Raw genomic sequence first — 20,023 nt, 5'->3', positions numbered from 1 at the left:
GCCTCAGCCTCCCAAGTAGCTGAAATTACATACGTGTACCACCATGCCTAGCTGATTTTTGTATTTTTAGTAAAGTTGGGGTTTTGCCATGTTGGCCAGCCTGGTCTCTAACTCCTGACCTCATGTGATCCTCCTGCCTCAGCCTCCCAAAGTGCTAGGATTACAGGTATGAGCCACCACGCCTGGCCTGTTACCAAATTTTCATGATCTGCAGTTCAAATCCTGGCTAATGACTAAACTTACTTTGGGAGGTAAAAGGCAGAGAAGAATCATATCTGTTTTCTAAGAAGGACCTTAGAAGATTAAGATGAAACAATGTATAAAAATAAAGTAGCTTATACTTGCATAACTGGGCAGTTCACTGTTTTTATCAGTATAATCCTTTTTTTGCAATAGCAATTCAAAGAGCTTTTCCAGTGGTTGAACAGCAGTCATGGGTTTAAATTATGTTTGCTTATAACCACAAGAATCTTTATAGAGAACAAAATGTTTGTACTCTGGACTATCCTAGAGAATTCTACGAACATAGACTCTAATCATGACGTTACTGTAGTCCTGTATATGCAAAAAGAATAAAAGCCCTCCTTTGACTACTCCCTTGCCTTCTCCTTCTCCTCCATCTTAGTTTCTATCCATGGGGTAACCACTGTTGCCAGATTTTTCTTCACAATTGTATGTACTGTACCTTTTTGAAATCTGGAAGTTTAAACTTCAGGCAGTTTTCTTTTTTTTTTTTCGAGACAGAGTCTTGCTCTGTTGCCCAGACTGGAGTGCAGTGGCGCGATCTCGGCTCACTGCAAGCTCCGCCTTCCAGGTTCATGCCATTCTTCTGCCTCAGCCTCCCGAGTAGTTGGGACTACAGGCACCCGCTGCTGCGCCCAGCTAATTTTTTATATTTTTAGTAGAGACAGGGTTTCACCATGGTCTCGATCTCCTGACCTTGTGATCCGCCTGCCTCGGCCTCCCAAAATGCTGGGATTACAGGTGTGAGCCACCGCACCTGGCCCAACTTCAGGCAGTTTTCTTAGGAGTTTAAACTTGAGGCAAGAGGACAATGAAAAGAAGCTCTTCACCATCTCCCACTATATATATATATAGTGTAAATATATAGGAGTAAAATTTGTATTAGAATTCCAGCTCAGGCACAGTGACGTATGCCTGTAATCCTAAAACTTTGGGAGGCTGAGGTGGGAGGATTGCTTAAGGCCAGTAGTTGGAGACCAGCCTGGGCAACATAGCCAGACACTGTCCCTATAGAAAAAAAAATTAGCCAAGTGTGGTGGCATGCTCCTATAGTCCCAGGTACTCAGGAGGTGGACACAGAAGGATCACTTGAGGCCAGGAATTTGAGATTGCAGTGAGCCATGATTGCACTGCTGCTCTCCAGCCTAGGCAACAGCCAGACCCTGTCTGGGGGAAAAAAAATTCCATAGACTACTAAAGTTTAAGAACTTGTGAAATCTTTTTACTATCAGAAATCTCTTTTGTTACATATGTATTACTGGCCAAGACATCTGGAAGTTCAGAGATACAACGCTGATAATCTGCTTTCCAGATTTGGTTTACAAATGGTGGGTTTTATTTGGTCTGCCATAGTCTTGCCACTGTACTCCAGCCTGAGCAACAGAGTGAGACCCTGTCTCAGAACAAACCAAAACTGCTTAAAGATTTGTTTATTTCTTTACTACAATAAACCTACCAAAAGTTTTTCACATGTAATGAAAGAAAATTATTCTCACTTGAAACTCTCATTTTCTTAAACTATCGTTGATATAGATGAGTAATGAAAGAGGCTTTGAAAATGTAGAACTGGGAGTCATAGGAAAAAAGAAGAAAGTCCCAAGGAGAGTCATCCACTTTGTTAGTGGCGAAACAATGGAAGAATACAGCACAGATGAAGACGAAGTTGATGGCCTGGAGAAGAAAGATGTTTTGCCTACAGTTGATCCGGTAGGTTTGATATTGATGGTTCTTTCCTCAGTGGGCTTTGTTTTGATTTATTTTTTTTCCCTAAACATTGAGTGGAAGGAACCTTTTGAGGTTTAAATCAACTATATTCTTATTATAAAATTATGTATGGTGATTTTGATAGAAAATAATATTTTTACATGATATGGATGGAAATATTTCCAGCATTTCAGTAGCCTGAAACAGCTTGTTTTTCAGTGTCAGAGTACTGTGTTAGTATGGATAGATTTAAGATTGATCAGCCAGGCGCGGTGGCTCACACCTGTAATCCCAGCACTTTGGGAAGCTGAGGTGGGTGGATCACCTGAGGTCAGGAGTTTGAGAACAGCCTGGCCACCATGGCAAAACGCCATCTCTACTAAAAATACAAAAAATTAGCTGGACGTATTGGTGGACACCTGTAATCCCAGCTACTTGGGAGGCTGAGGCAGGAGAATTGCTTGAATCTGGGAGGTGGAGGTTGCGGTGAACCAAGGTTATGCCATTGCACTCCAGCCTCGGGGCAAGAGCGAGACTCTGTCTCAAAAAAAAGATTTATCTTACTAAATTGAGTGCTTGAATCCCAGTTCCTTTGATTTAAGGACTGTACTACCATGATAGTTTCCACCCAAAACTTAGGGAGTTGTCAGCTTTTTAAAATACTGCCTCAACAGGAGAATGGCATGAACCCAGGAGGCAGAGCTTGCAGTGAGCCGAGATCGTGCCACTGCACTACAGCCTGGGCAACAGAGGGAGACTCCATCTCAAAAACAAAACAAAACAAAACAAAACAAAAGTTTGCCTCAAGTTTTGATTGGAAGATAAGAATATACATTTCTGAACTTTGTGTGCCTTATCAACTAACTTGGAGAATTTCTAAATTATACAAGATGTGACTATACAATTATGAGACTAGCTATATATTTATAAAGAAATTTTTATTTATTTATAAAGAAATGCCCTTCAAGTAATTATTTTGAGAGTCCAGGTAATCACATATTTACTGACTTTCTAACAGGTACTATTTTAGTTGCAGATGATATAGCAGTGGGTGATATAAATTTCTGCTCTCATATACTAGTGAGAAGACAGGCAATAAATAAATACATACTATAATTATCAGGCTATGAAAAGTGCTATAAAGAAAATTAAGCATAGTAACAGAATAGAGAATTGTTTATATTTGATTTTAAAAATGTTATTCCTTTTCATCAGATTTGGCTTTAAATATTTGGCTATTAGAAAATCATGCCAGGCGCGGTGGCTGACACCTGTAATCCCAGCGCTTTGGGAGGTCGAGGCAGGCAGATCACCTGAGGTCGGGAGTTCAAGACCAGCCTGACCAACATGGAAAAACCCCATCTCTACTAAAAATACAAAAAAATTAGCCAGGGATGGTGGCGCATGCCTGTAATCCCAGCTACCCGGGAGGCTGAGGCAGGAGAATCGCTTGAACCCAGGAGGCGAAGGTTGCGGTGAGCCAAGATCGTGCCATTGCACTCCAGCCTGGGCAATAAGAGCGACACTTGGTCTCAAAAAATAAAAAAAATAAAAAATAAAAAATAAAATAAAAAATCATAAGCAGGCCAGGAGCAGTGGCTCACGCCTATAATCGCAGCACTTTGGGAGGCCGAGGTGGGTGGATCACCTGAGGTCAGGAGTTCGAGACTAGCCTGGCCAACATGGTGAAACTCTGTCTCTACTAAAAATACAAAAAATTAGGCAGGCGTGATGGCAGGCGCCTGTAATCCCAGCTACTCAGGAGGCTGAGGCAGGAGAATCGCTTCAACCCGGGAAGCAGAGGTTGCAGTGAGCCGAGATCGTGCCATTGTACTCCAGCCTGGTCAACAAGGGTGAAACTCCATCTAAAAAAAAAAAAAAATCGGATTTTCTACACAGAAAATATTCAAAGGATTGTACCATATACTCTGAAGGTAGTTCCAAATGCAGGTAGAATATTAGGGGTACATAACTAGGACTAGAATTGCTGGGTCATGCAATAACTTTTTTTTTTTTTTTTGAGACAGGGTCTGTCACTCAGGCTGGAGTTCAGTGGCACAATCTTGGCTCACTGAAGCCTCTGCCTCCTGGGTTTAAGCGATTCTCGTGCCTCAGCCTCCCAAGTAGCTGGGATTGCAGGCATACACCTCCACGCCCGGCTAATTTTTGTATTTTTTTTTAGTAGAGATGCAGTTTCACCATGTTGGTTAAGCTGGTCTCGAGCTCCTGCCTCAGCCTCCCAAAGTGCTGGGATTACAGGCATGAGCCACCATACCCAGCCCTAACTCTATGTTTAAATGTCTGGGGAACTGCCTGACTGTTTTCCAAAGTGGCTGCACTATTTTAAATTCCTACCAGCAGTGTGTAAGGATAATGATTTCTCCACATATTCAGCATCACTTGTTACTATGGGTCTTTTTATTTTTTTGTTCTCTTGTGCCTTTGCTATGTATCTTCTTGATTTTAGCAACCCTAGTGAATATGTTATTTCATTGGGGTTTTGATTTACATTCCCTTGATGGTCAGTGATGTTGAGCATCCTTTCAGGTGCATATTGACCATTTGTAATCTTCCTTTGCTTATTTTGATTAGGTTATTTGTTTATTTATTTTTATTTTTTGAGATGGAGTCTGGCTCTGTCACCCAGACTGGAGTGCAGTGGCGTGATCTTGGCTCACTGCAACCTCTGCCTCCCTGGTTTAAGCAACTTTCCTGCCTCAGCCTCCCGAGTAGCTGGGACTACAGAAACGCACCACCACACCCAGCTAATTTTTGTATTTTTAGTAGAGACATGCTTTCACTATGTTGGCCAGGCCGGTCTTGAACTCCTGACCTCAAGTGATCTGCCCACCTCAGCTTCTCAAAGTGCTGGGATTACAGGCGTGAGCCACTGCGCCCAGGCAACTGTTTTTTATTTTTTATTTTTTGAGATAGAGTCTCACTCTGTCACCCAGGCTAGAGTGCGGTGGTGTGATCTTGGCTTACGGCAACCTCTGCCTCCTGCGTTCAAGCAATTCTCCTGCTTCAGCCTCCCAAGTAGCTGGGACTACAGGCACATGCCACAACGTCTGGCTAATTTTTTTTGTATTTTTAGTAGAGATGGGGTTTCAACATGTTGGTCAGGCTGGTCTTGAATTCCTGACCTCAAATGATCCCCTGTCTCAGCCTCCCAAAGTGCTAGGATTACAGGTGTGAGCCAGCGCCTGGCCTTAATTATTTTTTGAATGTTCGGAAGACTTCAGCTGTGAAGCCTCCTTGGCTTTTCTTTGTGGGTAGTTTTTTTGATTACTAATTCAGTCTCTTCACTTGCTATAGGTCTATTAAGATTGTTCCTTTTTGAGTCAGTTGTGTATGAGTTTGTGTCTTTCTAGGAATTTGTCCATTTTATCTGTTATCTTATTTGTTGGCATACAGTAGTATTTCATTATGATTCTTTTTATTTTTCGTAAGGTTGATTTTCCTGTTCATTTTGGATTCTAGTAATTTTGGGCATTTACTCTTTCTTTTTGGTCAATCTACCTAAAGGTTTGCCAATTTTGTTGGTCTTTCACAAGAACCACCTTTTGGTTTCATGATTTTCTTTGTTGTTTTTCTATTCTCTATTAATTTCTGCTCTTGCCTGTATTATTTCCTTCCTCTGTTTGCTTTAGGTGTAGTTTGTGTTTCATTTTCCAGTGTCCTAGGGCAGAAGTCTAGGTTATTGCTAGGTTTCTTAATTGGGCATTTACGAATACAAGTTTCCCTTTAAGTACTGCCTTAGTTTTATTCCATACATTTTTGTTGTTCTTGTTGTTGTTTACAAATGGGGTCCTGCTATATTGCCTAGGCTGTCTTCGAACTCATGGGCTCAAGCAATCCTCCTGCTTCAGCCTCACAAGTAGTAGGGTTTACAGATGTGCACCACCATGCCCAGCTTCCCATAAGTTTTTGTATGTTATACCTTCTTTTTTTTTTGAGACGGAGTCTCACTCTGTCACCCAGGCTGGAGTGCAGTGGCATGATCTTGGCTCACTGCAACCTCTGCCTCCTGGGTTCAAGCAATTCTCCTGCCTCAGCTTCCCGAGTAGTTGGGATTACAGGTGCACACCACCATGCCAAATTAATTTTTTGTATTTTTAGTAGAGGCGGGGTTTCACCATGTTGGCCAGGCTCAAACTCCTGACCTAGGTGATCTGCCCGCCTTGGCCTCCCAAAGCGCTGGGATTATAGGTGTGAGCCACTGCGCCCAGCCTATACCTTCATTTTTATTTAAAGTATTTTCTTTTTTTTCCTTTTGGTTTTCTTCCTTGACCCATTGGTTATTTAGAAGTACATTGTTTACTTCCCATGTATTTGTTTGTCTATTTTTTCTTTTATTGATTTCTGATTTCACAACATTCTGATCAGAGAACATACTTTATATTATTTGGCCCTTTAAATGTATTGACGTTTGTTTTATAGCCTGCCTAGCAGGTGGTCTGTCTAGAACGTTCCATATGTACTTGAGAAGAATGTATATTCTGTTGTTGAAAGCGTTCTATAGGTGTCTGTGAGGTCTAATTGATTTTATAGTATTGTTCAAGCTTTCTGTTTCCTTGCTGATCGTCTGCCCTGTTGTCCTATTTATTATTATTATTATTATTATTATTTTTCGAGACAGAGTTTCACTCTTGTTGCCTAGGCTGGAGTGCAGTGACACGATTTCAGCTCACTGCAACCTCTGCCTCCCAGGTTCAAGTGATTCTCATGCTTCAGCCTCCCATGTAGCTGAGATTACAGGCTTGCACCTGGCTAAGTTTTGTATTTTTAGTAGAGACGGGGTTTCACCATGTTGGCCAGGATGGTCTCGATCTCTTGACCTCATGATCCGCCCACCTTGGCCTCCCAAAGAGCTGGTATTACAGGTGTGAGCCACCGTGTCCGGCCCCTATTTATTAAAAATGAGATATTGCAGTCTTCAACTATTATTGTTGAATTGTCTATTTCTCCCTCTCTTTCTATCAGATTTGTTTCATGTACTTTGGTGCTCTGTTATTAAATTAACTGCATATGTATTTATAATTTCATATCTTCCTGATAGATTGACCCTTTTATCATTATAAAATGTCCTTCTTTACCTCTAGTTACGTTTTTTGTTTTCAAGTCTATTTTAGGTCTGGCATGGTGTGGCTCATGCCTGTAATCCCAGCACTTTGGGAGGCTGAGGCAGAAGGATTTCTTGAGCCCAGGAGTTTGAGACCAGCCTGGGAAATGTAGTGAGACCTTGTCTCTACAAAAGATAAAAAAAATTAGCCATGCGTGGTGGCACACACCTGTGGGCTCAGCTACTGGGAGAGGTGAGTTGGGAGGATCACTGGAGCCCAGAAGTTTGAGGCTGCAGTGAACTGGGATCTCACCACTGCATTCCAGTCTAGGTGACAGAGTAAGACCTTGCCTCAGAAAAAAAAGGAAAAAAAAGTCTGTTTTGTCTGCTACTGATATTGCCATGTGAGCTTTTTTTTTTTTCTTTTTTTTTGGGGACGGAGTCACTCTGTTGCCCAGGCTGGAGTGCAGTGTCATGATCTCGGCTCACTGCAAGCTCCGCCTCCCAGGTTCACGCCATTCTCCTGCCTCAGCCTCCCGAGTAGGTGGGATTACAGGTGCGTGCCACCACACCCAGCTAATTTTTTGTATTTTTAGTAGAGATGGGGTTTCACCGTGTTAGCCAGAATGGTCTCAATCTCCTGACCTTGTGATCCACCTGCCTCGGCCTCCCAAAATGCTGGGATTATAGGTGTGAGCCACCACGCCCGGCCAGTGTCAGCTTTTTTATAGTTTGTTTTGTATATCTTCTTCCATCCCTTTTACTGTGAATCTGTTTGTATTTTTTAATCTAAAGTATCTCTTGTAGACAGCATATAGTTGGATCTTGTTTTTTTTAATCCAATCTAACAATCTCTGCCCTTTGATTCAGTTGTTAATCCATTCATATTTTATGTTGTTTTAGTTGGATTTACATCTGCCATTTTACCTTTTATTTTCTATGTCTCATGTCTTTTTGCTCCCTTCTTTTCTACTGTTATCTTTTGGATTAAGTGAATATTTTCTACAGAAGCATTTACAGTTCTTTTTTTTTTTTTTTTTTTTGACACAGAGTCTTGCTCATTGCCAGGCTGGAGTGCAGTGGCGCAATCTCGGCTCACTGCAACCTCTGCCTCCCAGGTTGGGTGATTCTCCTGCCTCAGCCTCCCGAGTAGCTGGGATTACAGATGCACACCACCACGTCCTGCTAACTTTTGTATTTTTAAATTTTTGTATTTTAGTAGAGATGGGGTTTCACCATGTTGGTCAGGTTGGTCTCGAACTCTTGACCTTGTGATCCACCCGCCTCAGTCTCCCAAAGTGCTGGGATTACAGGCGTGAGCCACCACACTCCACCAATTTTGTGTTTTTAGTAGAGACAACCAAGCTGGTCTTGAACTCCTAACCTCAAATGATCCACCTTCCTTGGCTTCCCAAAGTGCTGGGATTACAGGCGTGAGCCACTGCACCTGGCAGTTTTTTGTTTTTGTTTTTGTTTTTTAAGATGGAGTTTCACTCTTGTCGCCCAGGCGGGAGTGCAGTGGCGCGATCTCGGCTCACTGCAACCTCTGCTTCCTGGATTCAGGTGATTCTCCTGCCTCAGCCTCTGGAGTAACTGGGCTTACTGGCACGCACCACCATGCCCGGGCTAATTACTGTATTTTTGGTAGAGACTGGGTTTCACCATGTTGGCCAGGCTGGTCTGGAACTCCTGACCTCATTTGATCCACCTGCCTTGGCCTCCTAAAGTGCTGGGATTACAGGCATGAGCCACTGCACCTGGCCAGTTTTTGTTTTGTTTTGTTTTTAATAATTTCTGTCTCTTTTTTGATACTCTCTACTTGATGTGATACTGTTATACCTTCCTTTATTTTTAATTTATTATTTTCTTAGGTCTTCAAACATATTTATAAAAGCTATTTGAATTTTTTTTTCTGTTAAATCCAGCATCTTGTCACTCTCACAGGTATTTTTTGTTGCCTGATTTTTTTTCCCTATGTATGGGTCATACTTTTCTGTTTCTTTGCATGTCTCATAAGTTTTTGTTGGAAACTAGATATTTTAGATTATATATTATAGCAACTCTGGGTACTGCGCCCCCATATCTTGTCATTGTTATTTGCCTGTTTATTTGTTTAGTGACTGCTGTGTTCTTTTAGTGAAGTCTATTCTCCACTCCTATTCTTTCCTGCAAATTAGCTAGCCTATGGTTTAGCCTGTATTTTTATTGAATCTAAGAATCTTCTCCCAGTTACAGTAGTCCCCCCTTTATTTGTAGTTTTGCTTTTTGTGGTTACCCATGGTCAGTTGTGCTCTGAAAATATTAAATGGAAAATTCCAGAAATAAACAATTGATAAATTTTAAGTTGATCACCGTTCTGAGTAGCATCATAAAATCTCATACTGTCACACTTGGTACCTCCATCAGAAGAAGGGTGCATACAGTACAACATGATATTTTGGGAGACCACATTCATATAACTATTATTATAGTGTATTGTGATAATTGTTCTATTATTAGCTATTGTTAATCTCATTGTGACTAATCTATAAATTAAAATTTATCATAGGCATGTGTATATAGGAAAAAACATAGTATAGGGTTCAGTATTATCCGCAGTTTCAGTCACCCATGGGAGGTCTTGGAACACAGCCCCTGCAGACAAAGGGGGACCACTGTACATTTTGCTACAATCTCCAGTGTTTTTGAGAACACCCTTAGCCTTGGACTTCTCTAGGTGTGTTGCAAATGAAGTCAGTTCCTTTGGGAAGAGATTAGTAGTTGTCTGCTTTGTTTCCTGTCCTGGCTGGCTCCCCTACCCCAGCCCCGCCCTTCTGCCTCTCACTCAGGGCAATCTCTGAGCCAAGGTTTTGGAGCTGGGGGTGGGGACAATGGCTCATTTCTGTCTGAATAACACCTTCACTTTAGGAGCTGAGCATTTATGGGAGGTGGGGTCAGTAGCTTTAAGTATTTTTTTTTTTTTTAGTTTTTGTTTTCCAAATGTCTATTTGTTTTTTTCTCATTTCTTTTTTTTTTTTTTTTAATCTCACTCATAGATGGGAATTGAACAATGAGAACACATGGACACAGGAAGGGGAACATCACACTCTGGGGACTGTTGTGGGGTGGGGGGAGGGGGGAGGGACAGCATTAGGAGATATACCTAATGCTAAATGACAAGTTAATGGGTGCAGCACACCAGCATGGGACATGTATACATATGTAACTAACCTGCACATTGTGCACATGTACCCTAAAACTTAAAGTATAATAATATTAAAAAAAAAAAAAAAGCTGTAAGTATTTTTGACTTGCCTCTGCTGGCGTAGAACTTGCCTCTGCTGCCTTATGAACTGGGTAAAGGCGATCAGGGCCCTGGTGTTCTCAGTGGTGCCATGCTCAAGGTAGAGCCTCCGTTCTGTGAGCAGAGGCTGGTGGAAGAAGAGAGTCACCCCCTGTCAACCACACTTACCTGGAAATTGGCCTCAGTAATAGATGAGAAGTGCTGGTTAATATTCTGTTCCTCCTGAGAAGAAAACCCAACTGGAAGCTGAGGGGAGGGGGAACCCTGTATTCTTGGCTGTACCAGTCTGAAGCGCAGTTTCTGCCTTCCTTTGCTGGGAGGGTGCTGAGAGGGAGGGGGAACCCTGTATTCTTGGCTGTACCAGTCTGAAGCGCAGTTTCTGCCTTCCTTTGCTGGGAGGGTGCTGAGAGGGAGGGGGAACCCTGTATTCTTGGCTGTACCAGTCTGAAGCGCAGTTTCTGCCTTCCTTTGCTGGGAGGGTGCTGAGAGGGAGGGGGAACCCTGTATTCTTGGCTGTACCAGTCTGAAGCGCAGTTTCTGCCTTCCTTTGCTGGGAGGGTGCTGAGAGGGAGTGGTCTTAGTTCAGTTACCACAGACGTTTGCTTTTGTTACCAAATTTTCACAGATTTTCTTGAATAGATGTTTATTCATTTATATGCCATTAAGACCATTTCCAGGTGATTTAAATGTTTATTTTTTAATAAATTTCATCAGTTTTACTGGGAAGTGGGCCCAGAGTTCCTCATGCTGTTATGATAGAGGTCTATATCCACTCTTAAGGTCTTTAATGACCATGTATATAGCATATTCATGTTGGAATTTCCCTGAGTTGTGAAGCCCAATCCAACAGATCCCTGGGTGATAAGAAATCTTTTTATATTTTCTTCACTGAGAGGTACCATGAGATGTCAGAAACTTGGTTTTTAGTTCTGGCTCTGTCCTGTAGTAGTTACCTTGCTTTGACAAAGACTTAACTTTTATTGTAGTTAAAGTTCCATGATTACAAAGAAGAGAGATAACTTGCCTCACCTACCTGTAGTTGTTTTTAAAGATTAAATGAGATAATATCTATGAAAACTCACTGAAAAGTGACTTGGCTGAGCACAGTGCCTCATGCCTATAATCTTTGCTTTGGAGGGCTGAGGCAAGAGGATTGCTTGAGCCCAGGAATTCAAGGCTGCAGTGAGCCATGATCATGCCACTGTACTCCAGCTCGGGCAACAAAGTGAGACCGTGTCTCAAAAAAAACAAAAAGAAAGAAAAGAAAAATATATGGTAGTATCAATTAATAAAGCAAATATAGCAAGTAGCACAAGAAATTTTACTTGCGGTTTTTTTTTTTTTAACTTGAGGTAATTTTAGAACTCAATTTGAGATTGAAACCCCATAACTTATTTTTTAAATTTTCTCTATAGTTCCTATTTAGTATCATTTAAAAAAAAAAATAGGTCGGGTGCAGTGGACCACGCCTGTAATCCCAGCACTTTGGGAGGCTGAGGTGGGCGGATAAATGGTAGGAGAATGGCTTGAACCCGGGAATCGGAGATTGCAGCGAGCCAAGATCGCGCCACTGCACTCCAGCCCGGCAACAGAGTGAGACTCCATCTCAAAAAAAAAAAAAAAAAAAGATCTAGTTCTATATTCAGATTTTAGTATCATTTTAGAGTTTATAAAATTGATTTATGACTCCAATTTTTAAATATCAGTTTTAAAGCTTTAAAATTATATTTTCCCTTTGGGGCCAGGCATGGTGGCTCTTGCCTGTAATCCCAGCACTTTGGGAAGCCAAGGTGGATGGATCACCTGAGGTCAGAAGTTTGAGACCTGCCTGGCCAACATGGTGAAACCCCGTCTCTACTAAAAAAAAAATACAAAAAATTAGCCAGGCATGGGGGCGGGTGCCTGTAATCCCAGCCGCTTGGGAGGCTGAGGCAGGAGAATCGCTTGAACCTGGGAGGTGGGGAGGTTGCAGTGAGTCAAGATCCCGCCATTGCACTCCAGCCTGGGCAACAAGAGTGAAACGCCATCTCAAAATAAATAAATAAATAAATAAATTTTCTCCATAGTTCCTATTTAGTGTCATTTTCTTTTTGAAATAACAAATCTAGTGCTGCATCCAGATTTAGTATCATTTTAGAGTTTATAAAATTGATTTGTTTTATGATTCCGATTTTGAAATATCAAGTTTAAAGCTTTAAAATTATATTTTTTCTTTTGGGCCAGGTTCTTTTGGGCCACGTTACATGGCTCTCGCCTGTAATCCCAGCACTTTGGGAGGCTGAGGTGGGCAGATCACTTGAGGCCAGGAGTTTGAGACCAGCCTGGCCAACATGGTGAAACCCTGAAACTCCATCTCTACTAAAAATACAAAAATTAGCTGGGCTTGGTGGCACAAGCCTGTAATCTCAGCTACTCGGGAGGCTGAGGCAGGAGAATCGCTTGAATCCAGGAGGCGGAGATTGCAGTGAGCAGAGACCACCCTACTGTGCTCCAGCCTTAACCACAGAGCAAGACTCTGTCTCAAAAAAAAAAAAAAAAAAAAAAAAAATTCCCTTTTGGTACTTCATGCCTTTAAGAGTGCAATGGGCCAGGTGCAGTGGCTCACACCTGTAATCCCAGCACTTTGGGAGTCCAAGGTGGGCAGATCACTGAGGTCAGGAGTTTGAGACCAGCCTGGCCATCATGGGGAAACCTCGTCTCTACTAAAAATACAAAAATTAGCTGGGCATGGTAGCATGCACCTGTAATACCAGCTACTTGGGAGGCTGAGGCAGGAGAATCGCTTGAACTTGGGAGATGGAGGTTGCAATGAGCCGACACCGAGCGACTGCACTCCAGCCTGGGCAACAGAGCAAGACTTTGTCTCGAAAACAAACAAACAAAAAAGTACAATGATTTTTTTAGGCAATATGAGCTGTTACTGTACTGTCAGTTGGTAGCTTTATGTTACAACTCAGCCTGAAGCTGAGAGAGGACATTTTACTTGAATTCTAAGTAAAATTTTCACAGAAAAACCTAATACAGTTAATGAAGAATTTATACTTAGGAAATGTGACTATACATGTTGACTAAATTAACTGAGATAGAATAATAATTACTTAAGTCTTTAGCAAAAAGAGATACAATTTATTTCTCTGATTTTTTTTTTGAGACGGAATCTCGCTCTGTCGCCCAGGCTGGAGTGCAGTGGCGCCATCTTGACTCACTGCAAGCTCCGCCTCCCGGGTTCACGCCATTCTCCTTGCCTCAGCCTCCCGAGTAGCTGGGACTACAGGCACCCGCCACCACGCCCGGCTAATTTTTTTGTATTTTTAGTAGAGACGGGGTTTCACCATGTTAGCCAGGATGGTCTCCATCTCCTGACCTCGTGATCCGCCCGCTTCAGCCTCCCAAAGTGCTGGGATTACAGGCGTGAGCCACCGAGCCGGGCCTATTTCTCTGATATTTTTTATAGCTGCCTGAATTGCAAATGACTTCATCTGGTTAATTTTTTATGTACGCTCATGTTAATATTAGTCTGTCACCATATTTTTTTTGTTGTTTTTTAATGCTGTAGCTTAATGTAGAATTACATTCATAAAGTAAACTTGCTGGTGGTTTTATTTCCCTTAAATAACTATAATATTTTTGGAGGGAAACTTTTTTTTTTTTTTTTTTTTGAGACGGAGTCGCTCTCTCTCGCCCAGGCTGGAGTGCGGTGGTGCGATTTTGGCTCACTGCAAGCTCTGCCTTGGAGGGAAACTTTAAATATTAATAGAATACATTATGGTTTAATATATTAAACCATAATGTATTCAGCCACTCAGGAGATTTTTCCACTGAATCTTTTTTTTTTTTTTTTTTTTTTGCCAGACAACATTCTCATTTCTGTTCAGAAAAGATTTTTAAAGCTTAGAACTAACCAAAGACTTCCACCTGAATAGTTTTTTTCAATTTTTCTCTGATAAGATAAGCACATCTTAAATGCCATTTAGGGAAGTTGCCAGCTGAGTATTTGATTACTTTTTGAATCCTTTTATATAGACAGAATGGTGCTCAGGCAGAATATTCTTTAAATAAAAATGTGTTACCTGCTGTGCATTTCCTTCAACTTCCACCAGCAATAGATGGCTGTTAATTTTGTTTTTCATGAATGTAGACTTTGTTTTAAAAGGTATAAGAAGCAAATTTTTTTTTTTTTTTTTTTTTTGAGACAGTCTCACCCTGTCGCTCAGGCTGGAGTGCAGTGGTACGATCTCGGCTCACTGCAACCTCCACCTCCCAGGTTCAAATGATTCTCCTGTCTCAGCTTCCCGAGTAGCTGGGATTACAGGTACCTGCCACCATGCCCAGCTAATTTTTGTTTTTAGTAGAGACAGGATTTCACCATGTTGGCCAGACTGGTCAACAGGAGTTGGCCAGACTCCTGACCTCGTAATCTACCCACCTTGGCCTCCCAAAGTGCTGAGATTACAGGTGTGAGCCACTGCACCCTGCCTAGAAACAAAGTATTAAAGCCATTGTCTGATAATATGAAAAATGTAGGAATTCTAATCCTTTTTTTTTTATTTTTTTCTTTTTGAGACAAGGTCTTCCTCTGTTGCCCAGGCTGTAGTACAGTGGCATGATGATGGCTCACTGTAGCCTTGACCTCCTGGGCTCAAACAATCTTTCCACTTCAGCCTCCTAAGTAGCTGGGACTACAGATATAGGCCACCACACCTGTCTAATTTTTAAAATTTTTTGTAGAGATAAGGTCTCGTTATGTTGCCCAGGCTGGTCTTGGACTCCTCGACTCAAATGATCCTCCTATTTTGGCCTCCCAAAGTGCTGGGATTACAAGCATGAGTTCCTGGCCTCAAATCCATTTTTCTTGTGTTGTTTAAAGTAGTAAAAGAGCATCTTTTTTTTTTTTTTTTTTTTTTTGAGACAGAGTGTCACTCTGTTGCCCAGGCTGGAGTGCAGTGGCGTAATCTCGGCTCACTGCAACCTCCGCCCTTGGGATCAAGCAATTCTCCTGCCTCAGCCTCCCTTGTAGCTGGGATTACAGGTGTGTGCTACCACTCCCGGCTAATTTTTGTATTTTTAGTAGAGATGAGGTTTCACCATGATGGCTAGGCTGGTCTCAAACTCCTGACCTCAAGTGATCTGCCTGCCTCAGCCTCCCACAGTGCTGGGATTACAGGCGTGAGCCACCGCGCCTGGCCATAAAAGAGCATCTTGATGCCAACTTCATGTATATATTTAAATGCCATTGTTACAGTTAATGGAATGTATACATAATAGAGGCTTTTGAATCTTGAATCTTTTTTTTTTTTTTGAGACGGAGTTTTGCTCTTGCCCAGGCTGGAGCGCAATGGCGCGATCTCAGCTCACCGCAACCTCCGCCTCCCGGGTTAAAGCGATTCTCCTATCTCAGCCTCCCTTGTAGCTGGGATTACAGCCACCACGCCTGGCTAATTATGTATTTTTATAGGGACGGGGTTTCTCCATGTTGGTCAGGCTAGTCTCAAACTCCCAACCTCAGGTGATCTGCCCACCCTGGCCTCCCAAAGTTCTGGGATTACAGGCGTGAGCTACCATGCCCAGCCCATTTTTCTGTTTTTATTAAACATATTTATTGCCTCAAGTACTTAACTGTTTATTCTTCCTAACTGTAACATTGAGCTCTTTGACCAACATCTCCCCATTTCCCCTTAACCCCCAGCCTCTGGTAACCACCATTGTGCTCTCTGTTTCTGTGAGTTGAGTTTTGGATTCCACATAAAAGTGAAAACGTGGTATTGTGCCTTTCTGTGCCTGGGTTATTTCAGTAGCATAATGTCCTCCAGGTTCATCCATGTTGCACAAATGACAGAATTCCCTATCTTTAAAGGCTGAATTGTATTTCATTTTGTATATATGTCACATTTTCTTTATCCATTCATCTGATATGGACACCTAGGTTGGTTCCATAATGTGGCCATTGTGAATAATGATGTAATAAACATGGGAGTGCAGATATCTCTTTGATATACTGATTCCAGTTCCTTTCAATATATATTCAGAAATTGAATTGCTGGATTATATAGTAATTCTGTTTTTAATTTTTTGAGGAACCTCCATCCTGTTTTCCAAAATGGCTGTACTGATTTGCATTCCCACCAAGTGCACCTGGGTTCCCTTTTCTGTACATCCTTGCCAACATTTGTTATCTTTTATCTTTTTGATAATATCCATTTTGACAGGTATGTGGTGATATCTCATTGTGATTTTAATTTGCCTTTCCTTAATGATTAGTGATGTTGAACATTTTTTCATATATCTGTTGACTATTCATATGCCTTCTCTTGAGAAGTATCTGTTCAGGTCCTTAGCCTAGTTTTTAATTAGGTTGTTTTTTTGCTTTTGAGTTGTTTAAGTTCTTTACATATTTTGGATATTAACCCCTTACCAAATGTATGGCTTGCAAGTATTTTCTCCCAATCCATGGGTTGTCACTTCACTGTGTTGATTGTTTCTTTTACTGTGCAGAAGCTTTTTATTTTGATGTAATCCCATTAGTCTGGTTTTGGTTTTGTTGCCTGAGCTTTTGGGGTCAAATCAAAAAAAGTATTGCCCAGACCAATGTTATGTAGTTTTCCCTTATGTTTTCTTCTAGTAGTTTTACATGGATAATTTTTCCAATATGTATTTCAGAATCTCCATCGGTGGCAGTAAATAGGTTTTTTATTGTGTAAGTAGAAAATCTTTTACATGGTGGAGTATGTTAACAGATGATTGGTATCTTAATGTTAGAGCATTTTGATAGCAGGTAACCATAAAACTACTTCTAATCACCATATCCTTTCTTGTGTTTGTGGACTAGGCATCATGTGAAGTTTCTGTTTGCTCCTGTAGATTTACTCTCTACTCGTCTGCATGCTGCATTGTACTTTGGCATGTATGCACTGTATTAGTAGACTCCTTTGTCCTCTGGCTTTTTATTGAGTTTAGCCAATGTGAACCACCGGCAGGAAATTAGAGGGCAGGGAATAAAATGAGGTTGTGTTATTTACTCTTCACCATTCTGATTCTGGGATTCCTTCCTTATTAGATGCCATGGGTAACTGGATTTTCTACTAAGGCCACAGCTACTGTTGGGAAGCCTTCTCCATTTGGGTATTCTCCCGGGGTTCCCAGTAACTGCTCTCTCTTTTTACCCCTTCAGATATTGGGTTTGTGATAGCCCATTTTGTGCTGCTATAACGGAATACCACAGACTGGGTAATTAATAAAGAACAGAACTTCATTGGCTTACAGTTGTGGAGGCTGGGAAGTCCAAGATTGAGCGACTGGCATCTGGCAAGGGCCTTCTTGCCGCATCATTGAATGTAGCAGAAGGCCAGAGGGTGAGAGAGAGACAGAGAGAGAAGGGGACAGAGCTCATGATTTTATAACAAATCCACTTCCATAATAATGGCATTAATCCATTCATGATGCTGGAGCCGTCATGGCATAATCACTGCTCAGTTCAGTCCCAGCTCCCAACACTGTTATATTGTTTCCAACACACATTTTTTAGGGGACACATTTAAACAACAGCAGGGATATTAATGGTTTTCTCAGTGCTATTAGCTCTGGGGTACTATTCTGTTCATTGTTGGAAACCTTGTCCGCATCTTTGTAGATAATACCCTATTAGCCAGTTAAAAAAATTTTTTTAAATGTGTATAGCTAAATCTCACCATTACTAGCCAGTTTGAATGTATCGTTGGGTTTCCTGCCATAGACCAATACAACAGCCAATGCTTATCCATTGGAGTAGTTTTTTTTTTTTTTTTTTTTTTTTTTTTTTTTGAGACAGAGTTTCACTCTTATTGCCGAGGCTGGAGTGCAATGGCGCAATCTCAGCTCACTGTAACCTCTGCCTCCCGGGTTCAAGCCATTCTCCTGCCTCAGCCTCCCAAGTAGCTGGGATTACAGGTATGTGCCACCATGCCCGGCTAATTTTGTATTTTTAGTAGAGACGGGGTTTTGCCATGTTGGTCAGGCTGGTCTCGAACTCCCGACCTGAGGTGATCTGCCTGCCTCGGCCTCCCAAAGTGCTGGGATTACAGGCATGAGCCACCGTGCCCGGCCCCATTGGAGTACTTTTTAACAACTGAAGATAAACCTGGCTTCACTTAATGTTAAGAGGAGACTTTCAATTTTCTGTTTCCTCTTAATACATCATAAATATGATAAGACAAAGGAATTTTGAAAAGGTCCTGTATTTCCATAGTACATTTGTAAAACAGACTCAATTTTTAAAACCCTGACATTTAAGATAAAGATTTAAGATTAATACTCCTGGCATATGATACTAATAGAGCATAAGAAGTGGAGACCTATGCTAGACGTGGTGGCTCACACCTGTAATCCCAGCATTTTGGGAGGCTGAGGCAGATGGATCATGAAGTCAGGAGTTCAAGATCAGCTTCGCCAAGATGGTGAAACCCCGTCTCTACTAAAAATACAAAAATTAGCTGGGCGTGGTGGTGGGCGCCTGTAATCCCAGCTACTCGGGAGGCTAAGGCAGAGAATTGCTTGAACCTGGGAGGTGGAGGTTGCAGTGAGCCAAGATCGCACCACTGCACTCCAGCCTGGGCGACAGAGTGAGACTCTGTCTCAAAAAAAAAAAAAAAAAAAAAAAAAAGAAGATGTGAAGACCTAGATCTTTTTATAATCTTATAGTAACTCACTTCAATTTTACCTTAGATGTACCTTAAGAATAAACATATTTTCTCTAATTCTCTTACACATTTAGTTTCAGTTAATATTCCTCAAATATGTGTATATTTGTATAAGTCTATATATATTTTAAAAATATTGTTATAGGCAGCCGGGCATGGTGGCTCACACCTGTAATCCTAGCACTTTGGGAGGCCAAGGTGGGCGGATCACGAGGTCAGGAGATCGAGACCATCCTGGCTAACATGGTGAAACCCTGTCTCTACTAAAAATACAAAAAATTAGCTGGGTGTGGTGGCATGCACCTGTAGTCCCAGCTACTTGGGAGGCTGAGGCAGGAGAATCGCTTGAATCCGGGAGGCTGAGGTTGCAGCGAGGCGAGATCGTGCCACTGCACTCCAGCCTGGACGACAGAGCGAGACTCCGACGCAAAGAAAAAAAAAATATTGTTATAGGCCGGACATGGTGGCTCATGCCTGTAATCCCAGCACTTTCGGAGGCTGAGGCGGGTGGATCACGAGGTCAGGAGATCGAGATCATCCTGGCCAACATGGTGCAACCCCATCTCTACTAAAAATACAAAAATTAGCCAGGCGTGGTGGCACGTGCCTGTAGTCCTAGCTACTCAGGAGGCTGAGGCAGGAGAATCGCTTGAACCCAGGAGGCGGAGGTTGTAGTGAGCCAAGATCGTACCACTGCACTCCAGCCTGGGTGACAGAGTGAGAGTCCATCTCAAAAAAAAAAAAATCTATATCTGTATATATATATAGTTATAGTTGTTACCTATATAAATGGATTGAGTGATGCTTTTCTAATATAGCCAAAACTAAAAATTATCTGGTCTCATTTTTTGCCTCAATTTTTTTTTTTTTTTTTTTGAGACGGAGTTTCACTCTTGTTGCCCAGGCTGGAGTGCAATGGCAAAGTCTCAGCTCACTGCAACCTCCGCCTCCCAGGTTCAAGGGCTTCTCCTGCCTCAGCCTCCCAAGTAGCTGGGATTACAAGCATGAACCACCATGCCCGGCTAATTTTGTATTTTTAGTAGAGATGGGGTTTCTCCA

The 20,023-nt window shown here is 41.8% G+C and overlaps 1 protein-coding gene across 2 annotated transcripts in view; it reads left to right on the top strand.

The window, feature by feature from the left end:
* Positions 1-20,023, top strand: part of LOC101127474 (signal recognition particle subunit SRP54) — a 98,501-nt gene that overhangs the window by 66,884 nt on the left and 11,594 nt on the right. Inside the window, exon 3 of one of the 2 annotated variants that reach the window (XM_031001735.3) lies at positions 1,777-1,950. The exons of the other annotated variant lie outside the window; for it this stretch is intronic. Coding sequence (XP_030857595.3) covers positions 1,777-1,950 — 174 coding nt within the window. The remainder of the gene's footprint in view (positions 1-1,776; positions 1,951-20,023) is intronic. 2 annotated transcript variants of the gene reach the window in all.

This window comes from Gorilla gorilla, chromosome 15 (genome assembly GCF_029281585.2).
Source record: "Gorilla gorilla gorilla isolate KB3781 chromosome 15, NHGRI_mGorGor1-v2.1_pri, whole genome shotgun sequence".
Lineage (NCBI taxonomy): Eukaryota > Metazoa > Chordata > Mammalia > Primates > Hominidae > Gorilla > Gorilla gorilla.
The sequence above is the reverse complement of the archived record's forward strand: the minus strand, read 5'-3'. Positions and strand labels throughout refer to the sequence as shown.